Genomic DNA, 14713 nt, shown 5'->3' with positions numbered 1-14713 from the left:
TCTGTTCTGTGATCCAAACTCCCTCTCCGCTTCTCCTCTTCTCTCTTCTCCTCATCTCCTCATCTTCTCCTGTTATCCTGGCCTCTATAAAAAAAAATCATAAAAAAAAGAGGTGTGTTGGAGGCCGTTTCAGGGTTCATCTTTGTTTGTTGAGGGTTCCAGTCTCGTTGGCTCCTTAGTGTTAGGGGAAGCCTTAAGGGGTATCGTTGCCATTCTCTTTGACTTGGGTTCAAACTTTGATATGGATTCATCTCGTCTCTACGTCTCTCATTCTCTCTCCCTCTCTCCTTTCTGTTGTTGGGATTAGTTCTTATCGTTGAGGGTTCTTTTCCTCTTTGGCTTCTCTAGTGTTGGAGGGTAATTTCACACCCCACCTGCCGGTCTCAGTTACCCGGCTGACAACACGTGGGAGTTATCCGTCACAGGATCTACGGTCTTACCCATCAATAATAATAAATGCAAGTATAGATAATCATGAGCAATAATAAATTCAATAATTATATAAAAGAATCATGGGAGACCAAATACTCCAATAAAGTATTCAAGGAAAGAATAAATAATGAAAAGAATAGTGAGTTCAGCAGAAGCAATTAAAATGAATTAAATAATCTTCTTTCCAGTTTCTTTCTCTAAAGCTAGATAGTATTTATCATGTATGTCAAGAAGAGGAGTCCTCCAATTCTTCTCCATATGGTCGGCAAGTTGTCTGGCCACTTGTCTCCTACGTCCATCAATGGGTGTTGTAAGTGCACTCCATGCACCCACAAGAGCTCCCGCACAGGCTATCTCCATTTCCCATTGCCGGTGCCACATCTTCTTCATACGCGAAGGTTCCTTCATGGGAAACCAATCCATCTTCCGGCATACATCTTCCATCTGTACAGACTATTATAACATAGCAAAGTAAAGGAATGAGTTCTGACGAACTCAGTAAGAGCAACAATAATTCTCATCTGTGTGTCAAAGCATTAGAAATGCAAACATGATATGTATGAAATGCAAAAGTATGAATACCGCTAAGATCTAACTATGCAAGTCTTTAACGGTTGACATGCTATAAGATATACACCAGCCCTCCTCTAGGTAGGTCTAGTTACTCTGATCCGGCAAGGACTGTTTACCTCTGTAGAGATCCTGGGTAAAGGGGTAAGTCCACACCTGGCTCTCAAACCATGGCTGGGTTAAGTCAACACTCTCTCACCACGACCATTGGTAATGGGTACTGGCGCATGTCGGGGTTTCTAATCCAATGCAAGTCATAATGGTAACATACTGCATGAAGTCCAGATACATCCCCTATGGCACCAACCAATTCAGTTCAGTATCCTTCGCAACCTAGGAGTGAGAACCCTCACGGATTGGCTACCGCTATGGGACTCCACTCTCTAACCCTATGGTCATCCACATATTGTTGGGGCGGAAAGCTCTCATGACTCCTCACGACACCCAGTCCGCTCCTTCGATGTCCATGAATTCAACCCTAACATATGCAACCCTACCATTTATATGAGCAACAGTGGACCACTAATCTCTGCACAGAGTGGTTACCATTGTAGGATGAATCAGAGTCACATCACTATCATCACGGGTCATCCAGTTTCAATTCCCCCACTGAAAGGGTAGTAGTATGTGGGGTACCTAACCATGAGATTCTAGACTCTACCTAAGTATGCCATCCAGTAGTCATGAAGGAGCTAGAGGCATCAGTGAGCATATGTCCCATACCATAGCCGCCTGATATCTCCAGCTAAGATATCCCAAAGGAATACCCTTTCCATCACAACCACACCACACAATCTCAATCATACCATAATCAATAGAACAATATCATAAATGACAAAGTAATAAAAGAATAATTAAAACAACAAGTATATAACAATATTAACATGCTAAACATAGTTACAGAAGTGTATATAATTAATGAACATTAATGACAGACACTGGACTAACATGTTCAAGTCATTTCATAAAGATAAGATTGTATGTCATTACCTGTAAATAAGTAGAAATCTTCTAGATTGCAAACCAGAAACAATTATAAAACTTTTACTTGAAACAGAGGACACCTATAAACATGGTTATAATAATATGTAAGTCGAATGAATCAAATCGGATAAAATCCAAAAGTTGCATGCTCACTGGAAACCAGCCGGTCGCTTAGGTTGGGCGACCGCCACTAGTGACCGCCTAAAAAGCAGTGTGAGTTTCAATCCGAAACTCAAGCTTCGATCATCCGATTCCAATCCGATTTTTGAAATTAGGAGCCTAACTAATAAATTGTATTGCACTGTAATGAGGTTTGGTGGAGTCTCTCAATCCCAATTCTAAGGAAGCACTTCATGTTTGATTTCTTAATGACCTCTTAGCCATGTTTGGTGTAGTTAGGAAGTATTTGCTTTGGATCGGAATCATCGTGGGGTACATTTGGAGATGGTTAACCATAGAAATCACATACCCATACAGAAAAGAGAGTCCAAGAAAGAAGGAACTTATAGATACCCATACAGAAAAGAGAGTCCAAAAAATAAACTTTCCCTTATACAGCTTGTGTCCCACAACAAACCTTAAGAATACCCAATAGCTATATTTGATCTGTAACTTGAATTGTAGCCCACGAGGGTTTCATCTAGTTGTTGTTATGATATTCAAGAATTTTATGTTTAAAATTAGTTATGTGAAATGGTATATGGCACAATCCATTTTTAATTGTGTCATTCATTATTTGATGTTTATGCTTGCCATGAATGTATGAAGTTATCCTTTTCTTCTTTTGTTGATGTATACATTTAATAGCATGCACTTCTATGCTAAGCAGCAGCTCACATGGTAGCAGATCAAGGAGGTTGAGTGTTTGCTCTTAGGAAGTGCTATGCGGGATTGTGATGCTTCTTCCCCCTTTGTGCCATGTGAAGTGTTTCCCTGTGTGTGTGTATCAGGTGAAAGGACCATACACCTACAATTACCATAAAGAGAGAGGGGGGTATATAAATCTGTGTTGCCCTTACTTTAGTTTCTAGGCTTAGTGGTGATGCACAACGTTGTCCAACCTAGTTACTGAATAGACCTTTTGGACTGATTAAAGTGGACATCGGGTCAAGGAAAAAAAGTCATGAGACGAGAGAGACATTGTTTTCTACTGTTGGTACTGGATCTTATTTTGGTTGCCTATTCTGGAAGAGGGGACATAAAGATTCAAGATTTGCACTCTTCATGGAAATTTCCTTCTTTGTTGATGTTGGTAATACTCCAAAAGTAATTCAATTCAATTAATTGATGGGGAAAAAATTCCTTACCTGAATTTGCTTTCCCTTACTTGAAGTATTCGCAGCGGAAGTCTAGATCCACGTCCTCGTTCCACCACCAAAGGTTTACCGGCGAGATTCCTCAATCACAGGGAAAGGGAATAATATCCACAACCTAAATGCCGTGGATTAATGGAATGAAGATCGAATACTAGCAAAGAAGAAAATCTAAGCCTGCGATTCTTAGAGAGAGGGAGAGAGAGATGGAGCCGCCGTTTCTCAGAGATTCGCTCGTGCGAATGAATTACTCCGTTACTTACTCACTAATGCGGTGGTTACTAAAATATATAACCTATTTTGTAACCGCCCTAATAGTGAGTTTCCAATATTGCCCTTGGGCATTTAATTTATTAATCAAATTAATAAATTCCAACAGCTCCCACTTGCACAAGGGCAAGTGTTAATCTTTCAATGTGTCCCAGACACACTTGTATATCCCAGATATACACATTCAATCTCTCTGCTATGTATCCCAGATACATAGACCTCTTGTGTCCCAGACACACATGCATATCCCAGATATACATATATATTGATCTCTTCACTATGTATCCCGAGATACATAGACCACCTGTGTCCCGGACACTAATATCCACAATCATACCGGCAAAATGGGTTGTGCGACCGGTGATATGCACACGCGTGAGCCCCAAACTAGAAACCTTCCCGAGAAGGCCGGAATGGCACATCACTCATAGAAACAAATCAAATAAGCATTAGTATAACACAGTGTCCTAGGTTTATTCAAACTCACCGGACTAAAGGTATCTCGATCCCTCCGAGAGATCACCTTCTTGTCCTTAAAATGTTCACTCTTGTAACACATACGGTTGGCGCCAGCAAACACTTTTAGGGTGCGATTGAATCAAACCTTTCCTTTTCGCCCAGACCATCACTACACTTAGGATTGACTCCTTTCCCGGTAGTGCCCCTTTAGGTCGAATCAATCATGACCATAGGTAACACCCCAAAGTAGCCACATCAACCCTTCGTTTCATGATGTCGTCGAAAGTCACTAAGAACACTAATGGACCATAAGGTCCAGGACTCACACAATGAGAGGAGCAGGATCCATCCTCTTATTTCCAATGATCGCTAAGCACACATAGTATGATATATGTGCTATGGTGGAGCATTCTATATACAATAGAACGTATGTCCATCTCAACACCATACAGGTCTTAGTCTAGTCGCAACCTCTTGCGCCTAACTCGAGTTTCTTTATTGTCGCCACCCTAGCGCCACATAAAGTACTCGCACTTGGCTCTTATAGGCAACATGAATAGTGGGAACATTCATGTCGATTCTCTTCACAATAGAGAAACTCATCTTGGTTCCAAATCAAGGCGACATCATGATTATGAATTGACCTACACAAAGTCATTCACAATCCGTCTCATCTCTGCTCGCCTCCAAGGCGCCAGAGGCGAATGCTCGTGTGAGTGAGCCATTCTCTTGCCTATTGACATATCTTGTTTTATGCTAGAAGAAACACAATCACACAGAAAGTGAATAAGAATAAATGCTGGAATGAACTCATATTACTCATTAATAAGAAAGTCTCAGTACAAAAATAAGTCACAATCTACGCAAGCCCAAGGATTTTATATGAGAAATAAAAAACATCCTTGGCTATAGGTTTGGTAAGAGGGTCAGCTACCATCAAACTAGTAGATATGTGCTTAAGTACAACTTTCTTTCTTGATGTAATGTCTCTAACAAAGTGATATCTCAACTGTATATGTTTGGTCTTCCCATGATACTTGGGGTCCTTGACATAGCTAAGAGCTGCCGTACTATCACAGTAGACAAGGGCAACCTCTTTGGATGTCATCATAATCCCAGTATGTCGAAGGAATCTCCTCAACCAAACAGCCTCTTGAACCGCAGCTGAGTATGCCACATACTCTGCTTCCATGGTCGAGAGGGATATACAAGCCTGCTTCTTGCTACACCACGAAATGGCCCCGCCATTCAGCAAGAAAGCATATCCAGAGGTTGATTTGCGCTCATCGATGTCTCCAGCCCAGTCGGCATCGCTATAGCCAACTAACCGCAAATTCGATCCTTGGTAACACAACATGTAGTTACTCGTTCCTCCGAGATATCTCAATATCCTCTTGATCGCTTTCCAGGTTGCTCTATGCCCGGGTTTGATTGGTATCGACTAACCAAACCCACTGCATAACAAATATCCGGCCTAGTACACATCATAGCGTACATTAGGCTACCCACTGCATTGGAATATGGAACTCTTTCCATCTTGGTTTTCTCCTCTGGAGTCTTAGGACCCATATCAAGGCTCAAATGCAAACCCTTCTCCTTTGGAGTATCAATTGGTTTGCGGTTGTGCATCGGTATCTTGTCAAGACATTGTCAATATAGGTCTCTTGAGATAAACCCAAGTAATCTCTTTTGCCTATTTTCGACAATCTTGACACCAAGCACATAGCTTGCTTCACCCATGTCCTTCATATCAAATACGGAGGACAACCATTTCTTAATGGTTTCCAATAGCTCCTTGCTATTGCTAGCCATAAGTATGTCATCTACGTATAGTGTCAGAATGACATAATTATTATCAGATCTCTTGGTGTAAACACAGTGGTCTTCCTCAAGCATGGAAAAACCATTTTCCATCATAGCTTGGTGGAAGCGCACATTCCACTGTCTAGATGCTTGCTTTAAGCCATATATGGACTTCTTAAGCTTGCACACTTTGCGCTCAAGTCCATGTGCTTCAAAGCCTTGAGGTTGATCCATATAGATCTCTTCCTCAAGTTCTCCATTGAGAAAAGCAGTTTTTACATCCATCTGATAAAGCTCCAAGTCCAACTGAGCAACAATGGCTAGTATGAGGCGAATTGAGGCAAACCTAACCACAGGGGAAAAAGTTTCCTCATAATCAACGCCCTCTCGTTGGGTGTAGCCCTTAGCCACTAAACGAGCCTTGAATCTCTCAATAGATCCATCCGCCTTTCTTTTGATCTTGAGAACCCACTTGTTCCCAATCGCCTTTCGGCCCGGCGGCAAGTCAACCAAGTCCCGGACATGATTAACTTTCATCGACTCCAACTCTTCCTTTATTGCTTTTAACCATTCCTTTGAGCTTGACCCCGCAAGAGCTTCCTGCACGCTCTTTGGTTCATGCTCATCGACTGAAATCATCTCACAGTCGATCTCTTCAGGAGTTACCATGTAGGCTTCATCCTCTATGTCGAAACGTCGACGAGGAACTAGCCCGCGCCTACTACGGCGCAAGTGCATGTCAGATTGCTCACCGTCTAAGGTAGCTATCACATCTGCACTCCCACTCCCACTAGGATCTCTCCGGATGAACCCCAGGTTCATTATCCGTAATCCGATTCCCTGGAGTGACAAGACCACTATCTTGTATCTCAAAGAATTCCGATGATTCTTTGTTAACTCCCTGAAAGAGATGGAAAATCATTCTCCAAGAATGTTGCATCCCTAGACTCAAGTTCCGTTCTCCTCTCACTCTCATCTAGTCCAATGAAGACATGGCCCTTTGAGGGTTCAGAATATCTCACAAAGATACACTTTCTTCCTCTGGGTCCAAGCTTTCCATATTGGTGAGAAGTAGAGTGAACATATGCTGCACATCCCCATGCGCGCAAGTAACTCAAATCTGGCTTCCTTCCGGTCCACAACTCATATGGTGTGGAAGGAACCGATTTGGTTGGAACTCTGTTGAGGATATAGGCCGCGATCGGCAAAGCATCTCCCCAATAAGAGATGGGTAGATTTGCCTGCGCCATCATGGATCTCACCATGTCTAGCAAGGTTCTATTCCTCCTCTCAAGCAACCCCATTTTTTTGTGGAGTCCCTGGAATAGTGAGTTGTCTAGATATCCCCTTTTCATCACATAACCCTTTGAACATATCGGAGAGATACTCTCTACCTCTATCCGTTCTAAGAGTTTTAATCCTTTTATCTAACTGATTCTCAACCAAGCTCATGAATTTCTTAAAACATTCCAGAGCTTCTGACTTATGAGAAATTAGATAAATGTGACCATACCTTGTATAGTCATCTATGAATGTGATGAAATATGACTGTCCTTTTCTAGTATGCACATTCATGGGTCCACACACATCTGAATGGATAAGTTCTAAAGGAAGAGAGGCTCTCAAAGCCTTTTTAAATGGTTTTCTAGTTGCTTTTCTGCTAGACATGACTCACGGGTTGGCAAATCGGATAGTGAACCTTGGCCTAAGAGACCTTCTCTTGCCAACCTGTTCATCCTATCTAAGCCAATATGTCCTAGTCTAGCATGCCACAAATTAGAATCAATACACACAAGTATTTTGGCAAACAAAAGCATTACTAGAATTAAATGAATAATCAATTGTATCCAATACAATGAAACCATTATCAAGAAAACCATAACCATAAACTGTATCACCCGAGATACAAAACCAAAGAATTGTTTTCAAATACAATTCTAAAACCATGTCTTAAAAGATAAATAACGAAACAAGATTTCGCCGAATGTCCGGAGCATACAGCACATCATGGAGTAACAGACATCGGCCACCTCGCAAAACTAATTTGCATGTGCCTATGCCATGAACCTCCACGCTTGAGCTGTTCCCCATCGTTATCCTTTTGCTTCCTCTTGGAATACGACGGTATTCCACGAAGCTCGAGCGTTCCCTTGTTATGTGTTCTGTCGCACCTGAATCAACAATCCACAAAGGATTTAGTTCAGCAAGCATAGTAGAACTTGTTACATAACAAGATGAGGTATAACACACAGTACATACCTCTTGCTCAGTGCAATCACGAGCAAAATGACCAGGCTTTCGGCACTTGAAGCAAATCAAAGCTGATTTCTTCTTGCCAGCACTAGTCCCCCTTGAACGCTTGGGCCCACTCTTGTTTTTGTTCCCACCCTGGTTACTTTGCTTGGACCGCTGAGGTTGAGCTCTCTCCTTCTTGCGCTTGAAGCCTGCACCCTTACTAGTGCTTGCTTCAGCAGCAACTACTTCAGTGTGAGGGACATCGGCCAACATCCGATCCTCCTCAAGCTCAAGGTGCTTGGCAGCTTGATCGAAAGTCTTGACCTCATCAGCATGAGTCAAGAAGATCTTCATATGCTCCCAAGTCTTTGGCAATGACTCGATGACTGCGGAGACTTGCTCCTCATCGGTCTTCGGCGCCCACATGCGCTCAACTCACTAATCATGTTTGACATGATGGTTATATGCTGCCTCATGGTGTGACCCTGGCGCATCTTATAACCGTCAAAAGTGAGTCCGAGCTGGCAGCCTCTTGTGGTGGAAGTCCCTCCATACTGGAACTTCACAGCCTCCCACAAAGACTTTGCAGTCCTATGCTTCTCATAACGAAGCATCGGGTCATCCCTCATGGAGCTCGGGATTGTAATCCCGGCTACCCGGTCTTTCCTCTTCCAAGCATTGTATATATCAAGGTCCACTGCGATCTTTGTGCGGTGGTACCTTCCTCGGGTGGGTTCATGGTCTGGTTTATGGTCTCTAGCATATCCTGCTCTTCCAGGAGATATTGCACCTTTCGGTGCAGGAGGTCATAATTCCTCTCATTCAGCTTATCTCCTTTAGTGAGGTCAAGCAACAATGCTCTTGGTAGCAGCCATTTTTCTAGAGATATTACATACAAGAATGAGTTCAATAAATCTAGCATAAAACACAACTCATGCAACAAAAATCACACTAGCATAGTCAACCTATGGGATAAGCATTTAAACCAAAAGAGATGCTAAAAAACATTCAATCAAATTCTCATGCAAACCCACATAGACTTATACACTAACTTCATTCTGTGCAAGAAACATGATTGATAGACCCATAAATAAAAAAATAGTTTTATCAAAATAAAACATGCAATCATGTTAAAGCTATGAGGTGGTTCACACAGAACACTTCTACCTCATTAGCTCCCACTAGGCCCCATTAGGCCCTTAATGCTCAAACATCACATAGATTGTGAGCCATAGATGTCCAATAAATAGAAACACATTCAAAATTGGACAAAAAATTCAGACGGATTCTGAGACGGATCACCGTCTGACAATCCGTCTGATACAGATTCTAAGACGGCTCTCCATCTGGAATCCATCAGCCTGCACGGACAGATCCTTCGGCGATGCAGTGACCAGAGACGGATTACGAGACGGCGCACCGTCCGAGAGTCCGTCTCAGCTTACGTGACCAAACGGATTCTGAGATGGCGCACCATCTCAGCATCCGTCTAGCTTCTGTGACCAAACGGATTCTGAGATGGCTCACCTTCTCAGCATCCGTCTGGTACACAGACGTCAATTCCCCATTTAACGATTTTTTTTTTCTCTGAACGAAATTTTTTTCAAAAAAACGGAAAATCACGTTTTTTTTTCTTACAAAAATTCATCCAAAAACACATGAAAAAATCCAACAATAATTATTAACAAAAATTATCATTATGAATTATCAATTCATGCAAATCTTCATTAGGAAAATTCACAGGGATCCTCCCACTCGGATCCGAATCAAAATTAAAGGTTTCCAAAAACCCTATCAATTCTCCTATGGGTTTCGTATTAAACCCTTGATCCTCCCATTGGATCCATACAATAAAATTAAACAATGGGGAGGAACAATAAACGTGGGAACCAATGGCTCTGATACCAATGTTGGTAATACTCCAAAAGTAATTCAATTCAATTAATTGATGGGGAAAAAATTCCTTACCTGAATTTGCTTTCCCTTACTTGAAGTATTCGCAGCGGAAGTCTAGATCCACGTCCTCGTTCCACCACCAAAGGTTTAGCGGCGAGATTCCTCAATCACAGGGAAAGGGAATAATATCCACAACCCAAATGCCGTGGATTAATGGAATGAAGATCGAATACTAGCAAAGAAGAAAATCTAAGCCTGCGATTCTTAGAGAGAGGGAGAGAGAGATGGAGCCGCCGTTTCTCAGAGATTCGCTCGTGCGAATGAATTACTCCGTTACTTACTCACTAATGCGGTGGTTACTAAAATATATAACCTATTTTGTAACCGCCCTAATAGTGAGTTTCCAATATTGCCCTTGGGCATTTAATTTATTAATCAAATTAATAAATTCCAACAGTTGAGTTTGAGAACTGAAATTGTTCTGAGTTACTGTAGAGTTTTCAGTTCTTGATTTTTAATTACTTCCCAATCTGACTGTCTTCAGGTTGAGAACAGACAACAACTCTACCATTTTTATGTTTTTGGCTTTCATGCACACTTTGTTTCTAAATTCTGATAATAAACAGGGACCTGAAAACCTAAATTGGCCATGGTTAATGCAGGTGAGAGGTGGAGTATTTGATCACTACTATCATTTAATATTTTACTGAATTAGCTTTTACATGATAACCTAAGAAGATACGGATGGGTTATTGTAGGTAGGACCTACTATTTGCACGTGAAGCTTGTTACATTTATTAAATCAATGAACTGCAGTTGAGGATAGGAGAAACAAGGTTGTTTGATTTTATAAATAACAGGAACTACAGTCAGTTTCATCAGCTTCTTCTTCAAGTGGACCTGTGATTCATATAAACAGTATAATCTATGATACAAAAGTCTAACAATGTAAAATAGCTTTACTTTTATCATTTTAAAGAAGAGAAGAATCCCAATTTATTGTCTTTGACTTGGGGTATATGGCCTCAGGTATGGTCCCTGGTTCTCTCTCTCTCTCTCTCACTCTCTCAAGTTCAGTCTTTATACCTACCTACTGGAGAGTCTTTGTATGTGAGAGGATCAGAAGCAAATGATAATAGAAGGCACTTTACTTCATGGTAATTTCTTGCTAATGTCTTTGTTGTTTAACAGTTTTTCAGATGAAAAAGATCTTGTGCTCTGAGTAGCTGGAATAGGTGTGGTCCATGGCTGTTGCTTGTTTATGAACACGATCCAGTAAGATTGGCAATCATGGTTCAGTAGAACCCGATGAACTGGATGTAGCTTACTACAGTTATTCCTCTTGATAAATGCTACTAATTTTCCTTTATGTTGCTTACTACAGTTCATCTTTTCAGTTTCGCTATCATTTATTTCTGAAGTAAACCAAAGACTTATATTCATCCTTCTGCTTTCTGGCTCCGTTCCTTAATCGATGAAGATTAATGATTCTACAGATTTATTAACTTAAAGCCTAATTTTCAGATATAGGTGAGCAAATCTTGGTTTAGTCTATTAATATGTTCTTGTTGGTGGGTCATCTGTTTCAGGTTTACTTTCATAAGGCTGTGATTGGAATGGAACAACAGCCTCCATTGTGCTATTGCATGCAAGGAAGGTGGTGGTGGAGATGAAGAAGAAGGCGGTGAAGATGAAGACTAGCCTTAGTTTTTTTTTTATGAACTTTTCTGTTGGACAAGTTAATGTTTCATTTTATGATATTTTCAGTTGGACAAGTCAATGTTTCATGTATTTCTTTCCATTGTTATGATGACTATTTTTGAGCTTTGTCTTTACACATAACTTTTGATATTATTGATGTAAATGACTTGGTTGATATGAAATGCAAACTTATGTTTCCCTACTCTACTGTCATCTGGCTCTTATTGAAAGAGAAGCTCATGCTTAGGGGGAGCATGATATTCAAGGGGAGCTTCACATGTTGGGGGAGCATGCCATGCTTTCTTTTCCTTTTTGTTCATGATAAAGGGGGAGAAAATATTACAGTCAGTTAAAATACAATATTTTTTTCCTTTTAGCAACGCTCACACACACAATCAAAAAAATTGTTAGTGCAACTTGGAAGGAATAACTTGCTTAAGTTGATGGATTAGGTTATTTACTTAATAACTTGCTTAAGTTGATGGATTAGGTTATTATAAGTAAATAAGATTGATGCATTGGATTGAATTAGTTGCTTAAGTTTGTGAATTAAAACCCAAGAAAAAAACCGTTTTAATGCCAGAGGATCAAATACCTTACTAGTGACATCACTTTCACCAAAACTTATTAAAAACCATGGGTTCAAAAAGCTTATAGGATGAATTCGTTAACAACTGCATTGAGTTGGAAGTTGGAACATATAACTGGGTTCTAACAATTTAATGTTTAATTATTGATATTTAATCTTGACCAAAAATGTATCTCAATAATTTCATGGTTGATGTATTGAATTTTGTAAATTATTGTTATGCTCTTTGGTTAATCAAATAAAATAACAAAGCAAATTCACTTTCAGAATCAGGGTAACCAAACAGGATTTCAGACAGATTCACTTTCAGAATCCGCGTAACCAAACGCTAATTCTGACAGATTCGCTTTCATAATCAGGGTAACCAAATGCTGATTCTGACAGATTCACTTGCCAGAATCAGGGTAACCAAACACCATTTTTTTTAGGAATATGACTCTACAGAACCTAATTCCACAGACTCGTGATTCCCTAGAAACATTATTCTGAACCTGATTCAACAGAATTGCGGAACCAAACGCCCCCTTACTAATTCCACATCAGACCATCAGGTCTGGACCTAATTATGAGAAGTTGTTTTCCTCAAAAAATATACCCTTTAATGGAGTGTTGATCCATCCCAATGATCTGGTTCTTCACTTCTTTGGTCTTGGATATGATTTCTATAACCCTTCAATGTGACTCAGTTTTCCAAAAAGCTACTTAATTTCTAAGGCTTAAGTATTTAGAAACCCACCAGATCCAGTGGCAGGATATTAAATCACTTGTGCATCTGTATGCCATAATCTTGCCAATAATCCAGTTGTTGGCCATATGGCCTAAGTGGCTGCCAAGTGCACCAAGACTATTAACACTAACCAATAATCCCAATCTTCTAGTGATGCAAGGCACCTTTCACCTCAAGCATAACTATGACCTTTTCCATGATCAACGATATGGGAGAGGGGGTTTCTCAGTTCTGTGTAGCCGATTCAGTAATCAGTTACATGATAGAAAATACTAGAAAGCTCACAGATAATCCAGTTCATTCTAAACCACTCATATACTAGAGCAAGATTCATATCTTTGATTACAGCGTCTGTTTTCAATGAAGTAGAACACTAATCAGCATTTTCAGCATTAAGGTCCCGAACTACCGAAAATACTTCAAAGACACCATGTCCACCTACAGATTACTAGATTTTATCTACATGACAACCATTTCCAAGCTCTTAACAATAACATGCCATAATTTTAATTAAAGAAAGATATAAGAAGTCCAGTCATCCATAGCTTCCAAAAATTTTAAATGCTGAATCAATCACAAGAAGCATAAACCAAATCCAAGTAATCAAATTTCACGCAAATACAAATGTTCGTCAAGAAAACAGCAAAACAAGTGAGCCGGAGAACTCATATCACTTACTCGGGGCAGGTGTCAAGCAAAAGCTCAACAGAATCGTCCAGTGGGTGACCAAGCTTCTTCTCCTCTTCCTCGTCAAGCTCCTTCAACCAAAGAATCGCGTGAACCCTCTGCCGCATTATACGGTAATCCTTGGCCAATTTCTCAATGGTATAGACTTCGGGATTCTCCTTGTGCAATCGATACATCTCAGCCTTCTCAGAATCCTTCAAATACGTACCCCTAGAACCGGGCTCTCTCACCTGCTTCAAGAAAACATACATTTCATCCATCCTCTCATCCCATCCATCAACAAACTCTCTGTTCCTCCGGTTCTCTTTCTCCAACTCTGCCACCTCGTCAACGTCTTCCGAAGACATCGAAGGCGACGGCACGACATCCCCTTTCCCAGGAGAAACTTGCTGGCCGATTGCCGCACCGTCAAAGTGCTCTTTGGTGAGACCAGTAGACCATGACGACACATATTAACCATGACCGCTGAAGATCTTTGGAAAATATGACCGTTGGAGATAATATGACCATTGGAGATCTTTGGAGAATATGACCGTTGGAGATCTTGGATAATACGATGGTTGCAAATAATTTCCTTCCCTTATGTATAGCATGCTACATTTATTTTATTTTTTACTTGATTGTATTATATATACACATGAAGAGGTAATACAAAATCACTTCTACACAAAATCATCTTAACATGGTATCATTTTAGGACAATCCAAACCTTTTCAAGTGAAGCTATTTTTTTTTCAAGAGCAGTAAACGATCCACGTTGTTGTTTTCTTTCCGCTGCCTTTACAATGACAGATCCATCTCTCAATGCTCTTGCTACAGCTGCTGTTACTTCCAATAATGTTGTTTCCATCAACTTTGATGGTTCTTCTCCATATTTTCTACATCATTCGGATAATCCTGGTGCTATACTCGTCACGCAGCTTTTACGAGGCGATAATTATCCCACTTGGAATCGTGCGATGCGGATGGCTCTTGAAGCCAAACATAAACTTGCATTTATCGATGGCTCCTTGCCTAAACATGCCACTGATTCTTTGGAGCTTCACG

The 14713-nt window shown here is 40.6% G+C and overlaps 1 protein-coding gene across 1 annotated transcript; it reads right to left on the bottom strand.

Moving 5' to 3' along the window:
- Window positions 1-495: 495 nt before the first annotated feature.
- On the bottom strand, window positions 496-14144 carry LOC149026234 (protein GAMETE CELL DEFECTIVE 1, mitochondrial-like). Its single transcript, XM_089143276.1, has 2 exons — window positions 13658-14144; window positions 496-885 (listed from the first exon to the last, which is right to left on the bottom strand). The coding sequence occupies exons 1-2, from the start codon at window positions 14011-14013 to the stop codon at window positions 837-839; spliced, it is 405 nt and encodes a 134-aa protein (XP_088999402.1). The 5' UTR covers window positions 14014-14144; the 3' UTR covers window positions 496-836.
- Window positions 14145-14713: the final 569 nt, after the last annotated feature.

Source organism: Hakea prostrata, chromosome 2 (assembly GCF_041222555.1).
Source record: "Hakea prostrata isolate BN-2017 chromosome 2, UWA_Hpros_2, whole genome shotgun sequence".
In the NCBI taxonomy this organism is placed as follows: domain Eukaryota; kingdom Viridiplantae; phylum Streptophyta; class Magnoliopsida; order Proteales; family Proteaceae; genus Hakea; species Hakea prostrata.
The sequence above is the reverse complement of the archived record's forward strand: the minus strand, read 5'-3'. Positions and strand labels throughout refer to the sequence as shown.

Bases quoted from the DNA above. Each gene is read 5' to 3' on its own strand.
- LOC149026234 (XM_089143276.1), bottom strand. From the start codon at position 14,013: ATGTCTTCGGAAGACGTTGACGAGGTGGCAGAGTTGGAGAAAGAGAAC. The intron at 886-13,657 runs GTAAGTGATATG...ATGTTATAATAG, and splicing joins TTGCTTGACACCTGCCCCGA to TCTGTACAGATGGAAGATGT.